Genomic DNA, 24,502 nt, shown 5'->3' with positions numbered 1-24,502 from the left:
CAGCAGGGCTCTTATCTTTGAGACAGGCAATCTGGGCAACACGGGTAAGTGCTGAGACTGGAGTCAGGCAGGCTGAGCCTATGCAGTGTCTGCAGCCAGAGTCCAGCTCTGCCTCTGGTCGGGTCATTGGCATGTTGAATGGGTCAGGGCTGTAAAGGGCAGATGGAAAGGAAACAAAGGCAGAAGGCGTCTGGAGAGCAGGACCAGGCACAGCCCTGCTGTGAGCAGCCTCCTCTACCCCTGGCCCCAACAGCTCCCGTTTGTGGCTTTTAATAAACACAGCACCTCCAAGAATTAAAATTTCTTTAAAATCTGGATAGGGTAAAAAGGAGAAAACATTACAAAATATTTCATATGGGCTGCTTTGACATGCCTTGGGGTAGGTCTTCTGTCAGCACAGCCTCAAGGGAATCTTCTAAGTAGTCCACCTAAACACAAGCCAGCCTCAATGGCTCGCTTATGGGAGATTTACTGGCATCAAGAGCTCAGACTAGACATTTTAGGTTCCTCTAAATGATGTGTTGAAAGCACCGTATCCCAGACAAGAAAAAGGGAAATAAAGAAGCTGTTGTGTGTAATTAGCAGCTCCCTTTGATGAATCCTTTCCAATGCTACCACCTTTTTGCAAATAATTTGTTTCTTGAAGAGCAATTTTGATGGAGTCAAAGCAGGCAGAACTTCAGAACAGGCGTACAAGAGGGAGGATGAATTGTGACCGACAGCACCCACTAACCTGGGCCACAAAACTCACACCGGTCTGCATTAACTCCCCAAATGTCTGATGCATAGTGTAGAATCAGTATAACACACAGTAAAGACCGAGGCAAAAGGAAACTCAAGTTTTCCTTCCTTTAAGATCATGCCATCTAGCATTTATTCTCTTCTTCCAACAACATACACACTCAGTGCTCAGTACTTATGAATACCCTCTATCCAATTAATACCCCATTAAGCAGCACGCCTGCAGTGACTTTATCCTCAGACCACTGTATGAGAGCTTTTAACTCCATAATACCCTGGCATTATTACCATATTAGACTACAAGGGATTGATCCAAAGCTCACAGAGGTTAATGAGGGCTCATTAAACTTTGAATTAGGCCCTAACTGCTCAGCAAACATGAAGTGAAACAGTATGCGTCAGATAAGATGACAGATGGCATAGTAAAGTTTAAGGTGAAATATTGAATGCTGATCACGAAAAAGGCAGGCAATAATGGGGAATGTGTGTGGAAAGCAGCTGTGGGAATGAATTATGATTATATTACACTCGATATCAAGCAGGACAGATTTGTGTCTGCATAAACAGATATTGCCTGGTCTGACTCTGATGTGATTTTGTCATCATATGGTTAGACATAGCATAATATTGACATTATGACTTTCCTTTAGATTTTAGTTCTGAATTTCAGCTGAAGAGTACGATACTAGAGACTTGAAATCAGTACGACTCCTTCCCTAATTACTGATTAATCAAGAGCCAAGGTTGCTTACATAAAGAGTCATAGGGAGAAGGAGGAAGTCTCATTAAGAACAAGAGGTTAAAAAAAAAGGGAAGGGAGGGGGACATTTAACAACTGGATAGATACAGAAAGAGAAGGAAAAGAGCCGATTTCCTAATGGCATGTTGTATTCAACCCAATGTCGAATTTTGTATTCATGTCTAATTAAAAAATGATAAGAAAATGTTTTAATATTTGCAGATATCATGCGTTGTGGTTCAAAAGGAATAACAAAAAGTTATTTTTCTTTTAATGACTTCAGAAATCCATATACATTGTGTCATCCTCTCCCTTAGGTGCTCAAAAGACAGCAGGTGTTTCATACATTTTGAATTGCCTTTTCCTTTAGCATACAAAAGTCTGTGCCATAAACATAACATTGTCTGAAAAATATTTGGTAAACTCAGACAGTTGTTAGAAATGCTTCCACCAATACTTTAATTCCTCTCTTAACAGGAGTTTCCCTGCAAAAACAGATGCTAACGAACAGTGTTTCTGCCATCAAGCTGAATGGGAATGCTTTGGTGCAGCTTTTTTTTTCCGTGGAGACATTAGAGGGTACATTCCCCATCACTGACAGAAAACTGCCACCTTGCTTCTCAATCCTTTGCTTTCAAATAATAACTGCTATAATATTCCATAAAAGAGTTACTCTCTGATGATGTCTGATTCTTCTAATTTCTTTTCATTAGATGCAGTTGAATGCCACTTACTGGTAAGTAAATTGTATCATCACTTCACTGCAAGCCACACCATTGAAAATGTAAGATGGCCAAACATTTAGTTTTGTTTTCCAACTCACAGAAATCCCTTCAGAGAGCTGTAGATTAACTAGGAACACTTTTTAGTGCAGATTCTTAATCTTAACTTCTTTCCCTCTCTCTACTATCACGCTTCCAGTGATACTACTTCAGAAATAACTCCGAGCAGCTTAATGTGGTCAGGAATACTGCCTTTTAGCTGCCACACTTTTCACAGTGACTTGGAAATACAGCAAATTGGCCATTTCCACTGAATTCTTCTAAGTCCCATAGTTACAGGGGCACTGCAGCTCTGTATCTTTCTCCAGAGCAGTTTCATTAGCCAAGAGGGGGCTGCTGGAGGACCATAGGTTGCCAGTTCTCTAAGGGGGCAAACCACAGACCTTATGCTCAATCTTTTCACAACACAGTGCGTGCCTTTCATTTTCTGGACATTTTGGACAGAAACAACAAGCCCACATGACCTTTCTCCTTCCTTAAACTGCCCCACTTCTTACAACAATAAAATTAGCCTCTTTGCTTAAACAAATGTTATAGATCACAAACCCTCAAAGCACAAAGGGAGATGTCAATGACAAAACACCTCAAAAGGGCTATAAAACCAAGCACAGATGCAAAAACCTCATTAAGGTCACGTAATGTTTTGTTTAAAATGAGTGGATATTACGAGTGAAAGGAGTTAGGAAGATAAACTGTCCCAGCACTACGGCATTTAAGGGTCTAATATTTCCCCTAGAGACTTTTAGTTTAGGGGGCTGTATCTTGAGTCACAGAGACTGAGGCTTAGCCTCCAAAACCCAGTCTCCAAAGTGGAATTAATCAGGTAAAGCTTTGCAAAGGAGGTTACACCCAGATGGCTCATTATGACAAGGTTGAATACTCTGCATGACTTCTTTTCCAGCTGTACCCCATATATATGCATATGCATATATACATACACACACACATATATATCTCCCAGAAACCATGCACAGACCTGAGGCAGGGAAGAAACCCCTTACACGTGCAATATAAGTTTTCTAAGCCATCACCTTACTGGCACAACAGCCTTTGCTGAGTCCTTACCCTCAGCTGCTCTCTTCTCACTTGCCCATCAGCATCCAGGAATGAACTAGTGATGAAGCCCAGCCACACGCACTGCACAGACTCACCATGCCCAGCAGCCCTCCACTGATATGAAATGACACCACAATCCACACCAAATCCTCATTTTCAAGCTTTTGCTAGCTTGCTCTCTTCTACACAGGACACTTGAGCAAGAGCAGTTTCTTTTGTTTTGCTTTCCAGCTACTTTTAGCTGAGCCCTGAACCATGCTCCAAAAAGTCACTCACCTTGAAGTCCTTTGCCAGCATGTCTCTCTCATCCTTCATGAAGCATGAACCCCTACTCCTCCTAGAGGCTTCTTCCACAGAATACCTACAGCCAGGGTCTGCTGCAGTCAAACACATCTCACTTTCCCATGGAGAAGATGTCAAAACCACCTGCACCTGCAGTCAAATCCCCGTCCCTCTTAAAGGGTGAGCTCACCCTGCCCAGCTGCTGCAGGGGCTTTTAGGGGGTGCCTGAGTTTCTGTTAGTTTGTGAAGGGAAAAGATATTCACAGAATCCTACACTGGTTTGTGTTGAAGGGATCTTCAAACTCATCCAGTTCCAACACCCTGCCACAGGCAAGGACACTTTCCACTAGAGCAGGTTGACTCCAAGTCCCGTCCAACCTGGTCCTGAAACCAAGCTCTGCTTGGCTGGCTTGGTTAGGAAAAAAAGGAGTATGCTTGCATGACATATGCAAAAGCTTGGATGTGTATGCACATCTGGAAGTGTGGTCTCTGCATGCTTCCAGTACATGAAAAGAAATGTAAGTAAAATAGAGAATCTAAGAAGAAAAACTGTAAGCATGGCCAGAGATTTTGGTACTGCATAATGCTGAATGCTTGGTCTATATTCAGCATGGCACTATTCGTGTCCTTAGTTTCCAGACACTAAATAGACTCAGAAGTGCCACTGGAGCTACTTAAAGGCTGAAATTTAGGCACGTACTTAAATCTCTGTTTGGCTGAACAAGGGCCAAAACATTCAGTACCATCTGCAGATACCCAAACTGCCTTGGGCAAAATGTTTTCCTTAATAGAATCCAAGGTTTTGTTTGTTTGTTTTTAAGTTGTCTTACTGTTCAAATAGGAGGAAAATTAAGGAAATTAACAACAAATATGAATGTTATTAAAAATGTGGTAAGAGCTATGGAAAAGAAGAAACTGCAAAGAAATGGGCCCTTTAACAAAGCTGTGGTAAACTACTGCACTTCCTTTCTTTGCTGCCCCATCATCTAAGGCTTACAGCTCTCATCAGTCTGAGTTAGAGACAGCTGAGAAAGGATTTAGACAGTGACACCTTTATCAGTGAAAATCTCAGCAGCTATAAATAAAACAATTAACTGCAGCAGTGAAAGCTTAAAATTATCCCAAGAGTAAATTGTCTAAAATTTTAAAAGCTGACATCTGAAATTCCAAGGTGCTGAATTTGATTCTTCAGTGGTGCAGACTAGCAAGAACATACGCAATAGTAAGGAATTAAAAAGCGTGGATGGGTTTTTTGCTTCCTATCTCACTCCAACCTGATAGAGTGAATTTCAGCAACAGCCTAGCTGTCAAGGTTATATCTGCACCATCATTCTGCAAATCCAAACTCACACCCCCACAGTGCCACTATGTCTTTGGGACTCCATTTCAACTCATCATGAAGCCAAGTCCCACAGTAACCTATTACTAATGTGGGTGATGAATGTTAAATGATGAGCTACTGCAGCAAAGACACAGGTTGCAAATTCTTTGCTCCTGTCTCAGCTTTTTTCATTATTACTGTTTTTCTTTGGAAAAGGCATGAGCAAAACCAAAGCTTTTTTTTTTTCCTAGCAAATTAACCTACTGTTTTCATGTACACTCTTGTCTTTACAGATTTTCAATAGCTTTCATGAGCTGTGTACATTAGCTCTGACTATGCCTTCCTGTCTTTGCCTTTATACATAATGACAGCCATACTGAACGGCTATTACAGTTATCTCACTTTCTGGAGAGGATGGGGATGTAATGATATGTTGCAATATGTGCAATGGGGTATTACAGCTAAATACTCCTTGGAGTGATTGATGAACTATTTTGCAGTATGCCTGGTACGACAGTTCAAGGCGGGGGGTACTTATCCTTCTGTGCTTCCCACTTTTCCTGCTCCCGAGGTGAACTTGGAGCAGGAGCTAAAATGTAAGGGCTGGACGGGGGTGGTGGTGGAGGAATAGACTGAGACCCAGCAGAGAAAAGGAGCTGCTGCTTAGTCCCTGGGTCACGGCAGACAAGCACCCTTGCATCATTCTGAAAATAAGCCTGTACATTAGCAGACCCAATGTGCAGATGTAGCAGCTGAACCCAGACAGGAAATGAAGTGACTGAATAGAGCCATCAACAAAAGATTTCTGAATACTCCATCAAATTCAAGTCCATTATGATATTCTTCAAATAAGCCAAAGACAGGCCCAGACGCTGATACTGGAGAGTGCTGTTCATGGCCATGGCAACAGCTCTGTGGTCTTGAACAAAGTCACTCATCTTTCCTGCCTCGGTTTCTTATTTGTGAACAGAAGACAATCCCCAGCTAGGGAAACAGGCTGAAAAGATCAGATCCTGTATGACAAAATACCTAAGCAAAGATGTTTGGACTCGATGACCTTAAAGGTTTTTTCCAACCTAAACAATTCTATGATTCTAACTTGCAATATGTATTTAACAAGTAGCAGTTGGTGGTAGGGTCACAAATACCTGCTAGTATATCCCACCCCACCGCCTTGCAGGGATGCTGAATGACTGCAAAACAGTTTAAAACATCTGACATAAGGTCAGACCAAAGGTCTGTTATCCCTGTATGCTCTTGGCTTGACTCACTACACCCCAGATTTTGCTGTCCTTCATTCTTGAAAACTTCTCAGTTTTTCATGCTTGCAAAATTGGTAGCTATGTGATGGCTTTCCTTTTCAGGAATCTATTAGCACATATCTGACCAGGATTTGTACCCACAATAACTAATCACCCACGTACATGGGTGTAAGTTTTAAGATACCAAGTGTCAAGCACAAGCACTGATCCTGTAATGATGCACCTGGACCCCAACCCAACTTTAACCCATACCACAATCGACTAAAAAAGCAACATCCTGAGATTCTGCTTAACCATGGAGAAAATCAGAAACACTACCAATGAATTCTGAGGCTTCTGAAATATCATGCAGATGCTTCTCCATCAGAGTGGAAGCAGTCTCATTGCTGCGAGTGGCTTCTGAGAATCTCAGGTTTTATGCTGAGTGGAAAATTAAAAATTGGTTCTATTTCTTTCATGCAGTTGGGACACGGTGTTTGATGGAAATGTATCACTTCCAAATCAAATGGCATTTTATGATTTAGTGTTTCTTTATTATTTAGCGGGCTTTTTTCCATTCATGTTACTATTCCCAAAGCATCCTGGAAAATGGCAAAATCCCAAGGGCAGTATTTTTAGCTGAACTGTGCAATGGAAGTCCTTGATATTTGTCTGCGAAGTGTCAATCACCTTAAAATCCCAACCTCACTTACTGTGGTTCTCCTTGAGCAAGTAACAAGGCTTGGCTGGCAAAATGAAATTCTTCAGTAACACACTGACAAACTCAGACCCGCAAAGCACCAAATTCCCCTTCAGTCTGGATTTGAATGCATAAATAAATAAGGCTCTTGCGTTTATTTCTGTTGGAAGATTGTATTATTCCATTCTGCAATTATGGAAAAATGCCGAGCACAGGCAAGATTTAGTGTCTGAGTTTTTTGCTGCAAGACTTATGTCAGTAGAAAGGCATTTGTGCTCTTGGGAATCAAAGTGAGATTCACCCATTTGTGGCAGGTGTTTTAAGCACTCAGCCTAACAACCTACCCACGCATGGCACTACAGCAATTCAACGACTAAATTAAATCTCTGAATATTAAATTAATGATGGAAATCTAAAATATTAATATATTCTAATTGAATATTCTCCGATAAATTATCTAGGCATTCTCAGCAATTTGATTTTACTTTCATTTCTTAAGGAACTTTCAGCTGCATAAATACAGCTATTAAAGCAATTCAAAAAGGGAACATTTTCTGCTCAGACAAGAGAACTCTAAACACAAAGAGTCTAAAAATTTCTTTCATATGATTGATTAAATCATAGAGCCCAAGACAGCTGAATCATTAAATGACTGCTTTCCTTCAGTCCCTCTGGCTTTAGCAAGGACAATATAAATTCCCCATGGGTCTGAATACAAGGAAATACAATATGTATAATTACAGTATAGGCTCAAATGCTGTTGTAAGAGAATTTTAAATGGAGCATTTATGCTGTAGCTGCACTTTTCAATCCATAATGCTGGATGTGTGCATGCCTGTAAAGACCATAAGGCACTGGGCATCTGCTTTCTTTGACCCAGATACCCAAATGGTATTCACTGGTGTAGCCCCACCAACTTCGGCAGAGAGGAGACTTTACTTCAGGATCTGGCCTTCTATTTCTGTGAAATGCTGGAGATAAAGACTGACATCTTCACACACCAGGGAGAATGAATGTTGTTCGAGGAATATATATAGTGTGGTATATGTTTAGGAACCTGCTTTAAACTATATGTTTAGAAGAAATTTCAATGGATGTGTCAAGAAAGTAGCCATGTGTTGTATTTCCCTTTCTCCGTTCATTCCAAATGTGCCAAGCCCTTGTTTGGTAACACACACACAGAGGACAGATCAATACCAGAGCCAAGACCATGGCAACACAAATGCTTAATGAATCATTTTCCTGCTAATCTTTCTCTCTTTGGTATCAGGTTGGTTTGTGGCGTGAAAACACAGTCAAGAGCCAAGAGCTGCTATAATTTACACTCTTTACCCAGCTTTCAAAGAAAGGCTGTGCCTCTACAGAGTGACACAACTTGCATGCTGTCCTGTTTCCTCTCCACTCTCTTGGCTTGCTCTTTCCTATCCCTGTCTGTCACAATAATGACCAAATCACCCAATTTCTCAATTTCAGCTTGTGATGCTCACAGGGGTACCAAAGACAAGACCTACTGAGAGCCAGAACTAGGAAGATCTAGGAAGAACAAGGAAGATCTATGCCTATTTGTAATCAAGCCTGTCCATGTCTCTCAGGAAAAGTAAGGTCTGATGTCCTCTGGGAAGCATTTGCAAGGCCTTTTCTCAAGCTTCTCTCACTACAGACAGATGCCATCTGTCTTGCAGCTGGGAGTGAAAGGATTCTGAACTGCCAATTTCACAGCAGTAAGCAATGTGGTTGATCGAGGAGGCATGAGGGATTTCCTACAATAAAACTATGCAAAACAGTGCAAAGGCACATGCTGAAATAGCCCTGATGAGCTGAAATAGCAATATTGAGGACTGATGGTCCAAGTCAGTGGGGATTTCACAGCTCAGTGTAACTCTGGGATTTTAGTCTTTTGGAGAACTGTTTCACTACTTTTATTTCCTGTGCCAGGAAGGAAGGACCTGGGTCCTACAGCACACAAATAGGCTGTGGAGGTCTAGAGTGTGCTATCAACCTTTTTCATATTAAGTACCCAATTTCACTGTAGAGCTTTACATGCGCCAAACCCACCCATGAGTCCACCGTAGGGCTGTCTAGTGCACTAATAAGATCTGGCTGCTCCATCAACATGCATCATGCAGTATGAAACCCAACCAATCAACACCTCTGCTAAGAAGCAATGCAAGAGTCTTCAGGTATATTATATTCTACCAATTTTCCAGACCACTTCAGGACTTTCTGATTAAATTTACATAAAATGCATCCTTCCTTCTTATTCCCTGTTACACACATTAGATAACTTCTAGCATTCTTGTGCCTGAGATTACCAGTGCTCGGATATGAGAGAGCATGCTGTGCCTGTAGCATGCAATCAAGGCAGTTTGTAAGAGCACCGAGATCCTGTCTCGGTCACCCTCAGTGGATTTCACTGCTGGTGTAATGATAATGAACAAGCTGTTTATAATAAGAGGTCTAATGAGCAAATATCACATTTTTCAGTTTAAAGTTTAATAAAAGCAAGATAGAAAAATTAGGGTCTATGCGGATTGAGTTAGAGACATGCGATTCATAAGAGCTGTGGAAAAGTCCTGGAGATAAAGTCGGAAGTTTGGAGCATCAGTAAAGGTGAATACGGTTGCAGTGGTTCATACACGATTATCTAACCATAGACGGGTCCTGCACAAGACTGGTGGTCTTTTAAACTAATGCTTTTCATGCAGATACTTTCTGAAGTGCAAAAGAAGATAAAATACAAGATTATCTAACAGATAATTAGAAGATAGATAATTAAGAATTAGCTACACATGTAGCTAAAATGGATGAGTCAGAAAATAGAAGGTACTCAGCAAGGGCACAACTATTTAATATATTATCTTAGTTGATAAGTGTGCCTGCGTGAGTCATTTGCTTGGAGGAGGAGGGGGATTTCATATTGGTTTTGTATTTTTAATGGGAATTTTTATGGACCTCAGAGTTGTAATAATGAGACTAGCTGACAATTAGTAACGAAATTATCCTCACTACAGTAAAATATTTCACAGCATGTAAAATATTATTCCTAATACAAAGGTAGAAGTGAAGCACAATGAAATTAAACCCGAGAACTTCATAAATGTTTACAAAATAAGTAAGCATATATCAATAAAATTTCGTAACTGTTTTCTCAGCTCAAAGACAAAACCAGTATTTGCAAAACATTTTCATAGCAATAAAAATTCCTTTTTAGCTTATACACATCAGGTGTTTATTTAAACTCTTTGACGAATAAGAAAATATTTTCAACAGCCAAACCTAATCAGAAATTCCTATTATTATTTTTTACATATTATCTTACTGAAATACATTTCCTAGTTAGTGAGGGTTGATGCATATGAACAGACACGGATGTTCCTTTGAAAGAAAAAACCCTGTAATTAACAGACGATTTTTTTTTTGGCAGGGATAATGTTTTGACATCTTCCTTTTTTCTTTTTCTTTCTAAACACTTTCTCATTTAATGTATTTTATCAGAATGAAATGGTTTAATGAGCAGAGAATTATAGTTGATCCCAGCTGAACCAGACAGGTTCAGCTTTTGAGGTATGTAGCTCCCATCAAGCTGCATTCACCTTTGCTATGATTTAAACTTCACTCAGGTACAGCCTTGCTAAAAATACTGACAAGTAACTAATCAAATTCCATAAAATGGAATTTTTACCTTCACAATAGGAAGCAGGAGTAGGAGGGAAAGTGAAAGATTTGCCTATGCATTTCAAAGTAGTCTAACCTATAAAAAAGCAAACAGCAAGTGGTACTAAGAAAATGTAGCTCTGGTAGGGCTCTGGGGTTTTCAGCATTCAGATTTTTCATGCCATCCCTCCCTGCCCTTGGGGTTAACCAGAACCAAAGATAACATAATAGAGGGACTGGTTTCCATTAGCTACACCTATAAAATGTAAGCTAAAGCATGGCTCTCTGGACAAAGAAAAGCTCAGTGTCCAGGAACTAGCACTGGGTTTGAATGCTTTATATAAAGTAGCAGAGAAAACTGACAGACTTCATTCTGTTCAAATGGATCTGAACTGTAACTTCACATGTGCACTTCTAGCTCCAGTTTGTGAGCAGATGGACGCAAAAATACTCAGCACCCAGTGAGCAAAAGCATGGGAAATCAGATCAAAACTGTTACCTAGATCTAGGAGACAGCAGAATGCTGCAGGGCAATCTGAAGATTATGTGGATGGAAATAGTCAGACAGTGCTGGTCTTTGAAGACGTTGATTTACCCTATTCTGGATAATTAAAGAGAAAAGTCTAACAGGGGAAGCTGTAACTCCTGCTAGGAATCACCCAAGCTTCATGTTCAGGGGCCAGCACATGGACCAGATGCTGCAGATGAGCAAAAACTCAACCCAAGCCTGAAACATCAGGGGTCTCACGCTTAATGAAGTTGCCCTCTTTGTAGGATCTTCCCTGCTGTATGTCAGGTGAAAAGGAAAGCAGCCCTTTGTAAGTAATTTCTTTCTTTCCCACCCCATATTTTACTTAATTTTTAGTGTTTCCTCTAGCATCTGTATTTAAAAACTGCAATGGAATCTACTACTGAAAGTGTGGGAGCTCTGTGTTTATATCAGCTAGGTTATCTTTCCAAGGTTACTCGTAGCTTAAGTGATGAATATAAATTCTTCTGTACCTATATAAAATTTATTATTTGTCACCTTCATTAATACTGGATTTCTGTATTCTTGAGTCCTTCTGTTTCATCTCCAGACTGTAGGGGGAAAAAGTGTCACAGAGATTTCAGTCCTTATAAATCAATAAATCAGTCATGGTAAGCTTGTGCCAACTTGTCCTCTCACTGCCTAGTCAAAGCTCAAAAGAAATCAGCAGAGTGGGAGAGGGCATGGGTTCATTTACAAGTACTCTCCTTATTTTTCACAGGAATTCAGGAATTAATCTAAATTATTAATCTGATTTAGTAAGATATTTTTGACACATAGAGTTAGTCTTCTCTTCAGACATTTCTTCAACTTCACAGGACAACACACTAATGGGTCACTCCATAGCCAGCTCTGCTGACCACACAAAGACTCCTTGGCTTCCCTCCCTGGTTTTCCAGGACAGGTATAAAAAAAATTTACCACCTGCTACCTTTTTATTCCTCGTCCTAATTCCCTAATTGCACAAAGAAACGATGCCAACAACTGGTTTGCCTAATACTTGATGAATTGGGAACACGCATTTTCAGTCATTGCATGAGTAGTTGCAAGTTTCACCTGAACTTCCAAAGGACTCAGACAGCTCCTTTCTTCCTCCCAGACATGGGCTGTGCAGAAGAGTATCAGATAATCAGTGTGAAACAGGTAATGAGGACAACTTGTCTGAATCCAGGCACTGTTTCAAGATGACTAGGTGAACTCCTGAGAAGGGATGCCAATGGCACGCTACTGTTGCTCAAAATAAGTTCTGCAATTTTATCACTTGCCATTTTCTTCCAAGGGAAGCTGAAAAAGTCTGCCAGGGATAGCTAATCTTTCTACTGCTCCAAAACCTGAAACCAGCACTCACAAGAGGAATAGCAGCGTGTATTTGTATTTTGCTAACACTTTTCAACAGCAATAATGTATCAACCAAAAGTGTCTGTCAGCGGCACCTTTTCCCTTCTTCTTTTCCTGTCATTCAATAATCATTACAGAAAACCACATGGGTAAGCTTGATCTTGGAGATCATGCTCATAAAGAAAGAAACTGGTAACATACAGAGGATGAGGGATCCATCTGCAGCAGCGGCAGGCAGCCAACCTCCTCCAGCCCCGCCACGTATCTGTACCCCGGCTCTGAGATGGAAGGGATGGCATACAGCACCCCCTCCTCGCTGGGTGCCACCAAACCCAGCTTTCCACCTGCAGCCGTTTTTTGGATGAGAGCATGGGCAAAGTGCCATCTTGGCAGCAATGCCAGCGTCTCTTGAGGGACTGGCTGGAAGGAGGCGATTAGGCTGCTGTTCAGCTGCGGGAGGGAAAACTGGGACACGTTGCTTTGGAAAAGAAGCGTTTCAGCAGTCTGCAAAAGGCAACTTTTCCTGCGCAAGGGATGAACAGCAGAGAGCCTGTGCTTCGAGCCAGACCTCCCACGGCAAGGACTTGGAGCTTGCACTGCACTTACTCCGTCACTAGACCCACTGCAAGATTACCACTATCGTTATGTCTGTTTCTGCTTTCAGCTTACCCGAACCAGCTGCTGCGGGAAGGGTCCCCTGGAGTTCTCCGGCACATTGATGGGTGGGATGACCCAGTCTCGCTTCTGCCGCCGCAGGCCATTCGAGCTCTGATGCTGGCGCCAGGGGAGCAGAGTGTCGCTTTGCTGCTGCGCTGGTTCTCCAGGCACGGTCTTCCTTCCTTTTGGCTGTTTGGAAACAAGACAGCAAGGCCAGTTAGTGTCTTTCTCGCTCCTTAAGACCTCGTTCCCAACAGTGGTGCTTTCCTGCTTACAAATGGTCACATGAAACTGTGAAAGTTATTGTTACAAACGTGATGTATTTCTGCATCACAAAGACAAAACATGCTCTACCGGCAACTCTGCTGCCACTTCATTCTCACAAATATATGGAGCTGTCACCCTCGAATCAAGATGACTCCCAGAATATATTGTCTTCATTGCACCAGCCTCAGGGAGATTCAGCAACACATTGGACTAAAGAGGTTTCCAAATTTCTAATAAATGAAGCCTACCAGAATGCAAAGAAAGAGAATTCCTTTACGGCCCATATCATGGGTCCAGTTTCATAGTACAGAGTTACCCAGAGGAGGGAGTAAATGCTCCATCCATGGCAGTGTTCAAGGCCAGGTTGTGCAGAGCCTTGGGTGACATGATGTGAGGCATCCCTGCCCATGGCAGGGGGGTTGGAAGTAGATGATCTTAAGGTCCTTTCCAACCCTAACTATTCTGCTATTCTATGACACAGTAACCCTGTTTGTGGTTCTGCAGGTGTATCCTGCCAAACCACAACCAGAAAGTCAGCTCTATGGCTGCAAAGGTGAATCAAGTAACTTAAGTTAACTAAGGTAACAGTGCTTCATGACAAATGACCTTCTTGTAAGAGCTGGGTTTTGAACACAGATTCCAACTACACATGCTCCTACACAAGCTGCGAAGTAACATATCTCATTCGGTAACAACTGGCATTAGTTGGGGCACTTTTGAGTCCCTCTGTGTTAAGGTTTTTTTAAACTACAGATTCTGCCCATGGCATATTTCATTGTTGCACATTAAAATGTTTGTTGTGGGGCCATGGTTTGGACTTAAGGAGTCTGCTTCTTTATTAGAAGACTTCAGCCTCACAAAATGATACATCAATGAACTGTGGATTTGCAGAGGCTCTTCAGAGGTTAACCAGTCTTAATACTTAAATATTCTGTGGCTTCTAGGATTCCAGGCATTACTTGTGTTAAGTCTGCAGAAAAGATAACTAACAAAGACAAGCTTTTTTTGCCATATGGTGACCTGCACTCCCACCAGAAAATGTTTAAACTTTCATAAATCAGAAACACTGCAAGTCACATTCTCTTAATTTGAGGCAAGATCCAGTGGGAATAACTATTCTCTGAAATTCACAATTTTCAGCTATTTTTCTTGCCCCCCCCCCCAACAACCCAAAAGCCAATGTCCCCAAAAAAACAGGACACAGTAGGAAAAAACAAAGTATTTTCTGAGGCTCCTGCAATTTTAGACAACAATCAATTTTCCTCTTACTTCAAATGTAGGAACTGAAACACCCTGCACACTTGCAAGCAGTTATCTGTACACACTGATTTCAGTGGGAATCATTACTTTACTGTTTATGGTTTGATGTGAATCCATCCATTAGCACATTTCAATCTTGAACTGGAAGTGCAATGAAGTAGGCAGTCACCTCAAAACTGTACAGTATATGAAAACTAAACAGTATATGGAACTGAGTGATGGCCTCAAAGCTGCATGGACCTTCTGGATGCTGAGAGATAGGCATCACAGCCAGGAGGCCATTCTCACAGCTTGATCACGACTCCGATCCTTGTTAGCTGTGGAGGGCAGACATCCACTGGCTGCAATCGCTGGAAGCATTTGTGCAAAAATGCAGCTGTTTTTTTCCTGCAGACCTTAAAAGCGAGCCAGGTCCAGAACTGAATTTCCACAGAATACACAACAACAGTCTTTTCCAGTCACACACAGAAACGCGTTTTTCAAACCCTCTCGCACTCTCACCACCAAGTTGATTTCTGTTTTGTGCTTTGCTGTATAAACACCTTCAACAGGCATTGTCACTAAGCCCCTGCAAGATCAGTACACCACTATTCAATATTTAGATGTTTTTCCTAAAACATGCTCACTTAAATGTATAATGAACAAGGAAACAGCGTCATGATGTGGCAGTAGGAGATTTTCTGGGATATTCAGTATATTGGTAGGCACTGTTGACTTCATCCTTCCTACAGGACGCAATATGCTATATCCGATAAAGTTTTCATCTAAAAAGGGTTCTATCACCAGAAAGACATCTTTTCTGAACACTGATGAAAACAATGTTATAAAGAAGAGACCCAGAAATGAACGCCAACATGGAACAGGAATACCAGACATGAGTGACACAAAAAAGTGAATATCCCCCCTTTTTTTTTTTTTTTTTTTTTAATTGGCTTGTGATTCCCAAATGGGGATCCTTTGAGAGCAGGTATTTGGATCAGTTTGTGTAATTGGGAAGTGAGCGTGGGGACAGATTATGAAAGGATGGTCAAATAATTTGTGCTCTGCTGAGTTTACACAGTGGAATGAGTCTGAACTAAAGACAGACTTGAGAATTAACACAAATCCCAAAGCTCCATGTATACTGAAATAATTAGTGTCAGCTCAGCAAGGCAGTACCAGCCTTTTTAGTCTTTCTGAAATACTTGCTGGCAGGTGACTAGACAGTGACTAGCTTGCTTGTCACTCTTGATGATGTTTTCCTACATTAGAATAAATCATCAACATGACTCTGAATTTGGTATGTAGAATTTCAAAAGCGTCTTGCAACAACAATTTTTTCTTTGAAACAACAGCTCTTTTTTATCTTCATTTGTTGACAATGCATTCTCATGACCTTAATTTCTCTGGTGTTGTTTAAATACGTTGTACATGTTTTCTGCTGTTTAAAAGCTGTGAGACAAATGCGGTAACAAAGTCTGGTGAGTATAAATGCCAGCACTATTCAGATCTCTGACTGAAACATCCAAGAACATCTCTGGAATAACAGCAATGACTGACCGTGAGCCCCAGAAAATACTCCTGTACTTCTGACTTTGGAAGGATCTCAAGTTCAACTCAAAAGCAGAATGCGACACCAAATTAAATTAATTACAAAATACAACTTCCAATTCTGTTTTTGCTGAATAACAGCTTTCACTGAGAGAACAACTGCTCCTTCTTTCATGGCCTTACTTACTGGCCATATGTTTTCCACAATCTCAGACAGACATTTTCAAAAGATTATATATTACTCTACCTTTTGTAGTGTCATCGGAACAAAATCTGTCCAAAGTTCTTCTCACAATCAAATCAAGCACCTCTAGTGCTACTGCTTTAGGGCAGTTTCGATCCACTTGCTCTTCTGAGGTGCCATCACCTCTTACATATGATCAAAGGATGATGGACATTTGCAGCAAAAGAGAACCCAGTCTATGAATCACATGCCCAGTATGTTAAATTACACTCCATTATTAATAATGGAGATAATAAATAAATTAAACCCACTCTCCATTCTGAAAATTACACAGTGACATTTGTAATTCATTACAAAAGGACCAAACACCAAACATGGAACATGTGAGTATGGTCTTTGGCAATTCACAGACAATTAAATGAGGATATAAAATATCAGGTAATTCAGTAATTATGCCTGTCTATTAGTTTAGGACATTGATAAGCCAGAAAAGAAAACAAGAACAGATGAAAACCTTCAAGTTCAAGGAGAAAAGGTGATTACAAAGCATATGATGAATTGAAACAACAGGAGAAAACACCATGCTGGGATGTAAATTTGTTATGAAAGTTTGGATTCAGTATAACCTGATACCTTAGTATTCATATTAGGGCAGAATTTTTTATGGCTTAACATGCTAGCTGTATCATTTAAAGCCTACATTCTGGAAACTTGCCCTTGAGTTGTCCAGTGTCCCCTCCAACGGGCCCGTAACTGCAATTTATGTCTGCACAATGCCAATATGGGCAAATTATAATGCGGCCATTGGATCTTCGGCTAACAAAATGCTCCTATCTCTGAAAAGCTAAACTACAATATTTGTACAATATCGGGCAGTTGTAGGACAGGGGAAGTCTCTCAGAAACCATCCTCCTCAAGTTTGATCAAGACTGATGAGCTGAGGATTAACAGCAGTACAGCGGGGTAGAATCTACCCTACAATTGCCTTGCCACTCTTTCGGGTTTTCTGGGACTATCAGTTAGAGTCAACTAAAAACCATACTAAAGTCAACCAGAAACCTTTCACTGAGATGACAGGTCAAGCTTTCAGATAGCAATGTGAGGTTGAAGGAGGCATAGTCTCATCTGCAAGGATTATGCAAAGATTCTACTTTTAAAGGTTGCTCCACAGAAGATGTAGGGCTTTCTCAAAGTCTATGTCAGTAACTTCATTAGCATCTTATAGGAGTAATTTCCAGTTCCTTTTCAGTCCAGCACTGCATTTAATGACGGTGAATACAACCTGCTGCATTTGGAAGGGGGTACATAGCTAAACCCTTAGGGACTGTCAGACTTTAAAGTAAAACAGATTTAGGAAATCTTACGCCAAACTGGTGAGGTTGTATGGTTCTCGAGCTAACTGTATTTATGCCATGGCACTGAGACCTCAGGAAAATTCCTTGCCTGCATTTAGCACTGGCAATAAAAGATAAGTCAGAATAACTATCCAGCTAGCCAGTGTTAGTCCATGGCTTGTCAGCCTTTCATTTGCTGGGAGACTCGGACCAAACTCAATCCTTACTCACAGAAGAGGTCAAAAAATAATTCACTGAAAGAATAGGACACTCGGGACCCCTATAGCCCCTCAAGCCCTATCCTGCTCATGCAAGTCACTGAATTTTCACTAGTCCCCAAATAAAACCAGTGAGTGTGAAGAAATACCAGCTTTCACCTTCCGCTACACTTAGCAGTAGCCAGTCTCGCCAGCTGGCACGTCTCCCTTCCCAGCCAACCTGCCTTTGATATCCGTCAGCCTCTGGCTACAGAGACATCTGGAAGTTATTATCCAGCAGAGCGTATCACAAATCCATTTACATAATATAATATCATACTTTGTGTTCCTGCTTAGCTGAACATTTTGGATCACTCTAATGTTTGGGTAAATAAACCACCATTCTCTGCATATAAATAACAGTGCATCTTAGGGTACATTTGTTGGAGATTATTAATTTTATAAGGCTCAACCTGCAAAACAAAATGGTCTAGATTTAGCACTAAAATATATTATACTTGCACTTGGAGTAAAAAGTACTTGCAACTCGAGGAGAGGTAATAAGGCTTTTATTTCCAAAGTATCAAAATTATTTACGATTTAACCGGTGTCTTATTTATAAGCCCATCTTATTATTTTCATAATCTCTTTAACACCTCCCACTAGACATTTTTCAGAAAAGAAATAATACTTGGCTTGCTTTGTTTCTAGTGTCACACCTAAGGTTTAACTGAGCCAACTTGTTTTTAATAGATTTTCATTGATACAAGGGGATACAAAGCCACCTTTAGCCCATTGCTCAAACAATTTTCCCTTCATCACCTATATCAATACCCATTTTGAAAACTGGTACCATGGTACAAAGGAAAAAAAATCTATTCAAAAATATTTAACCTGAAACATTTTTGCTTGTTTCCATGGTAGCTGTGGAAAAGACAGGAGAAAATGGTATTTACCAAACAGAAAATAAGACAATGAAAATATAGCTTAGTTCTTTAACAAAAGGAACATGAGAACGCTGCAAAATAAACATTTGCATGAATTCTGTTCTAAGGAGACAACATTTTGCTGATATCAGGGATGGCAGTGGAGGACGAATGAGCCCTTTTTTCCCAAAATGCACTATTTCCCAGGTTTTGATCTTTTAGCAGAGAGAGATATTTCATTTTGTGTTCTCGAACAGTATAATGAAAGGGCTGGAGAACAAACAGCAAATGTATTTACGTTAGGGTAATTGATTCTTTTTTATTTAGGTCATTGCTGAATTTGACAACGTTGTAGACAGGAAGAAAGTAGTTTTAAGATCAGACTTTTTGTTTTAGACTTTCATTTCTTACAGCCATTCTATGTGAAGGTATTCTTTAGGAACTGCACAGGTTAGGAATCCATAATCTGTTTTTCTCATCCACCTTCTAGAAATCTGTTATGACTAGCTGAATTAGCTCTATTTACTAATAGTTGTAAGCTGTGGTAAATTTAATCAAAGATAGCTTCATGTCACGTCCCATTACCATCATGGCATAAATTGCTGTTCATGAGTGATTTGTGTCAAAGTGCTCTGAAAACTAGTGTTTTAGCAGCAAGATGTTCCAATGTGCACAGTTCTTCAGCAGGGGCATTAAATTAATGTGTTTGCAGAGAAGCCACTAATCGACAATGGGACGTGTTTCTGGCAGTAGATTTCCACTTTAAAGATAATGAACAGTGTTCAGATACAGAGAAGAGCCCCCACTGCTTCTAAAACTATACTAATAATTTCTCGTATAAACAGAATAGAGGGAACCAATCCTGACAGGATATTTCAAGTGCCAAAACAAGCTGTTTGATCATCACGACTTACAAAAGCAAACAGTGGAATCTCAGTGTTTGTGACCTTTATCAAATCTAGCTATGTACAGCCAGGAATGGTATGTTTGGTTAGGAACTCATTAAACAAAATTACCTCTCCATTTATAGAAACCATACAAGTACAGTATAAAACATTTTAATTAAATCAGCTAGTTAAGCAAAAATTCATTACTTTTTTTTATCAGCTAGCAGTGGGGCTGCATAGAGCAGTTCACATTAGAGTCAATTAGTAAGAAAAATTGTCAGATTTGGCATGTGCATGAGCTTCCAGAACACATTAGCTGACGGGGAAGAAAAAGTTTGCCTAAAATCTCACAGAGTTACTGCGCCCAGAGGAGGAGAATGAGCCAACGTAAAATGCACACACATGCATCAGCCATGCCAAAGGCCTGTTGCTCTCAAGGAGTCTGTGTCAAAGCCGAGCAACTGCCTTTATGTGCTCTCTTCCTCGAGAGCTGAAAAATGAGGCATGCATGCAAATCTGAGGTTGTTGGGTACCTGGCTGGCTTTGCAGGCTTTGGACAATTTTATCCAACTAATACAGTGTGATCAGTGTGACTGAGGAATAAAAATGTTCCTTTGTGCTATAAGGATGCAAAGCAAGGAAAAAACTGAAGAAGAATAACAGGTAAAACCAGGGGATTTTCAAATAGAGAACACAACACTCTGGCTTGTAGCTCAGGCGGAAGAACATCCTTTCTTTGCAAAAGATGCAGCAAGACCCTTAGTGGGCAACTGTAACTAAAGACTGGACTCCAGATTAAAGAGACATCTGCTAAAGCTGCCATAGAAAACTATCATTTAAAAGAAAAACAAATATAATTTATTCACTTTGATCAGAAAAACTAACAAGGTTCATGGCCCGAATAAGCCATGACTGCAGCTTGCCCCTTGAGGCAGAACACGGCTTTTCAGGTGGCTGCTGACCATGAGACCCACTGGGACAGAAGAAACTGATTTCCCAGTGCAATTTAACTGAAATTCAGAAATCGCTTGAACTCACCCACACCTTCTTTTTGCCTAAACGTTCGGTGAATTATCACTGTTTTAAGTTGAAATCTGCTAAGGCACGGGCACATCTCAATACGCTTTGCTTTAGTACTAGCAGAACAGCACGCTCACATTCATTACTGAGCAGACAGAAAATGTGAAAGATGCCTCTAAGGCAAGGGAAGTTTTGGCTGGGGTGGAGAGGCAGAGCTGTGTTGAAACTCATTCTGTGGTATGCATGCTGCAGTGATGATCAGAGGTCCCTGCTGGACCATGCACTGCTTTCAAGATTTCAAATGATGCCATTCTGTGGAAGAATCACATACCAAAGCAGGTACATAAGAAATCCATTGGCCTTTGGTGGAATCTTTTATGGTTCCCACAGGTTTCAAGCACCTGTTATACCTTTCTTGTCATTGTCAGGCTCTGATTATCACAAGAGCCTTCAATGAACAGGAGAAGATGACATCATCCGCAAAGCACAGCTCTCGATGCACTTTCTCATTTTAAGGCTTGAACATCTTATCCCAACACGAAAAGTTCTGATGAGACTGTTTGCTTGTATAGTGCCGAACATCAACTTGACCTTTTCACATTCCCTTTCTAAGATCTAATCTCACAGTGCTTCTTAGGTAGGATTGTTTAAGAAACATCTAAATTACTGTTGCACTTTACCTTCTAGTGTTTACAAGAAGACACTTCTATTGTCAAGTTAATGTCATTCTCATAATTGGAAGAAGAAACACAATGGCTTCAGAACTACAAGTACTTCTCAAGAGCATGGCTATTGAATTACAGAATACTACATAGTTATTACCTTTTCCAATATCTATAGGACAGCAATAAAGGTAATAGATCTTGTCATATACTATACAGTAAACCCCACTACCCCAGCTTGATACTACTTCTCTCATTCTTCACGTATTTTTTTGAGAAAAATGTGTGCAGTATCTGGGCTAGCAAGCCGAGTTCTTCCTCCTAGATAAAACTTCTAAGAAGTGATGCAAAAAATTGTTCCAAAACACATTTCTTTTGCTTCTAGAACTCTGCCTACTACAACTGTTCTTCATCACAGAAAGGAGCGGGAGCAAATCCACCCCTTAACAAGCCTGTGAAAAATTCTAATCTCATTTTATTTTTCTAAAGCCATGAGGTTCAGAAGATAGATGAATTAAAATAATCATAATGAATCAAATGTAAAAACATTCCCTCTCTTCATAATGTTTGCAAGGAAAAAGATCATAAGAGATTTAAGAGATCACAAGCACCACTGCTACTTTAGCACAAAGCAAAGTAATTCATTCTAGTACTTCTCTCCCCAGTGCTTGTGTGTGAGTTTGCCCTTTCAAGTTATCCTTTGGTTATTTCAAGAGGCTCTTGAGAAAAGGCTGTTCTTCTTTTAATTCCCCAATTCTAGAGTGCACCTAAGCAAACGCTTAAACTTGAACATGTGAACACATTCAATTTATCTCCATTTGCATGATGACATTTAAGTGTGTGTTTAAATGTGTCACTGGCTGGAGAGAGTGTCTGAAATACCTGCTCTTCACTGGTGGCAATGACAGGCAGCTGAGGCCATCTGCCTCTGCCTGGCCCTCCTCACTCAAACAACATCCAGCAAGCAAGGACATGGCCTTCAGAAGCTGGAAGGAACCAAAGCCCTTCTTCACCCTGAGCTTCTAACTACCAAGCTGTCTCAGCTTGCTAGGCTACAGAAAAAGATAGGTGGACACTCACAGCCCCTAATAAAAAGGTTTATTTTAATGGATGTACCTGCATGAAGCAATTTTTGTCTTCACTCGAACTCATGTTTAGACACAACTGTCAGTGGATAACCACAGTAGTAAAGGTTTCTCTAGGAAATTCAGTCCGAAATATGTTTTGGAAGTGGCAGTCAGACTTCAGCAGTTAACAACAAAGAACATGAAACCAGAGGTCAAAGGCTTTGATCTCACAAGGGCAAGGCACACATCACAGGCAGGCAGTACGCAGCAGTCCAAGGGTTTTGTTTTATCAGAAAAAAAGCTTATTTCCACATAGGCAGTTCAATCCTCAGGACTTCCTTTTGTGTGAAGCAAGACAGATCCGGAGTGAATTTCACTTACAGATGATCTTTCTAGTACAGCTTTGAGCCTGACCCTTGGTAAGATGCTGACTATTAAAGAACTAAATGCAGCAAGTGCAGTGCTTGGAAACTTCCTATAGTGGGCTGATTTTCCAAGGCAATGAGCACCTGTATGTCAGATCTTATCTTGGCTTCACTGCAAGGCAATGTGATTCAACACACCTGAAAATCAGGCCAAGTATTTCATGTGTTTTCACAAACATCACTTTCATCTCATGTGATGATTAAATGCTAGATGCTCAAATTCACTTAAGCATGAGGTCAGACAAGTTCACTTGAAACATCTTCATTAGACTCCCACAATTAACATCAGCAGTCTCACTGGTAATTATATGATATTAATTTATTAGTCATCAGCTTTCTCATCTTCTCCACTGATCTGATTTGTTATACCCCAAAACAATGTCTCACAAGCTACCTAAAGGAAACAGAAAGCTCTGTATCTACTCTCACTGACTGTGATCAGTTAAGGCCTTGTTTCACTGATGAGGATACAGAAATAAAACTGATGCCGGCTCCTGTTTTACTGGGCTTAGCTACTGTCTTGGATCCCCCCAGAGGTAGTCAAACAGGACAGCCCCAGAATAATGACCCAGTACTTATGTGTATAAATATGGGCAAAAAAAGGCAGGATGACAAATACAGTCTCAATTCTTCAGCTCCTCTCCAGGGATAACACAGGTTGATGGGGTGAACTCCATCCCCCTGATGACATATGTAATATCTCATCCCAATGCAGGGGAACGAAGGAAAGGGAACAAATGCAGTGGCTCTTTTTCCTGTTTCTTCCAGGTGCACCCACTTGAGAGCATCAGGAGGACCAGGAGCCCGGGAAGCGCAGCTTGCACTTCAGCTGTCATTTTCTTCCATCAATGGAAAGCTACATCTTCATTGCTCCCAGGCCTTGTGTGGAGAGAGCATCCTGGCTAGCACAATAACCGAGGTCATAAACAAGATCAGTGCTGAATAAGCCTTTCCTTGCCCAGAGACCTTTGTATTTGTGATCAGCAATAAAAGGCTGTACTGGAATTTAAAATCTCAGCCAGGTAAAATGTCAGAGATGATTATTTAAAGGCTTTAAATAAAAAAAAACAACTCTGGCTGTAAGAATCAGCCTTTTCACATTCATATTGTATGGCTGTGGACTCATACCTGGGTTATGAAAGAAGCCCAAAATAAAATGAGATGTAATAAAACAGAAGCTGAACTTAAGCAAGGATTGATTTCTGACAGTAGCTGCAAGTGTTTTAAACAGTAACTGCATACCCACATATTTGCAAGATGTTAATTGCACAATTCCCAGTGATTTAACATCGCAAGAATTAACATACTTCAATGTTCAGGATTTCAGAAACTAAGACAATGAGAAACTTCAGTTGACATAAACATGATTCAAAGAAAAGAATGTGTTTTTTTCTAAAATAAGTCACTGGCAGCAGATGACTGACATCCTACATGTGCTGAATATACCCTGTATCTCCAAGCTCTTTTGCTGTGAATTCCTTTCTATGCTGTATTTTTATGATCCTGGTTTTAACTCACAAGACGGGAACTACAGAAAATAGATAAATAAATAAGAAAACTTGTCAGATATGCCTTAACCCACTTAGACACATACAAGCCCTGAAAAATAAAGAAAAGATCAATATGAAAGAGTGGGCCAGAACTTCAGATGGGAAGAGCCAACACAGGGAGCAGAGGACATTTGTTAGTGAGGAGTGATGTGG

General features: G+C 40.5%; 1 protein-coding gene across 5 annotated transcripts in view; it reads right to left on the bottom strand.

The window, feature by feature from the left end:
* The window catches only part of CDH4 (cadherin 4), a 458,588-nt gene that overhangs the window by 151,688 nt on the left and 282,398 nt on the right, over positions 1 to 24,502 (bottom strand). For 4 of the 5 annotated variants that reach the window (XM_061441907.1, XM_061441909.1, XM_061441910.1 and 1 more), the window contains one exon: positions 13,053 to 13,229. In XM_061441907.1, the coding sequence (XP_061297891.1) occupies positions 13,053 to 13,229 (177 nt within the window). Of the gene's footprint in view, positions 1 to 3,594; positions 3,740 to 13,052; positions 13,230 to 24,502 lie in introns of those variants that run through there. The other variant, XM_061441911.1, reaches the window with a different exon arrangement.

The sequence above is a fragment of the Pezoporus flaviventris genome, unplaced genomic scaffold, assembly GCF_033815535.1.
Source record: "Pezoporus flaviventris isolate CSIRO_AGI_PZ_B2104156 unplaced genomic scaffold, CSIRO_AGI_Pfla_v1 ptg000213l, whole genome shotgun sequence".
In the NCBI taxonomy this organism is placed as follows: Eukaryota; Metazoa; Chordata; class Aves; order Psittaciformes; family Psittacidae; genus Pezoporus; species Pezoporus flaviventris.
Note: the sequence above shows the minus strand (reverse complement) of the source record. Positions and strands in the feature narration are given on the sequence as shown.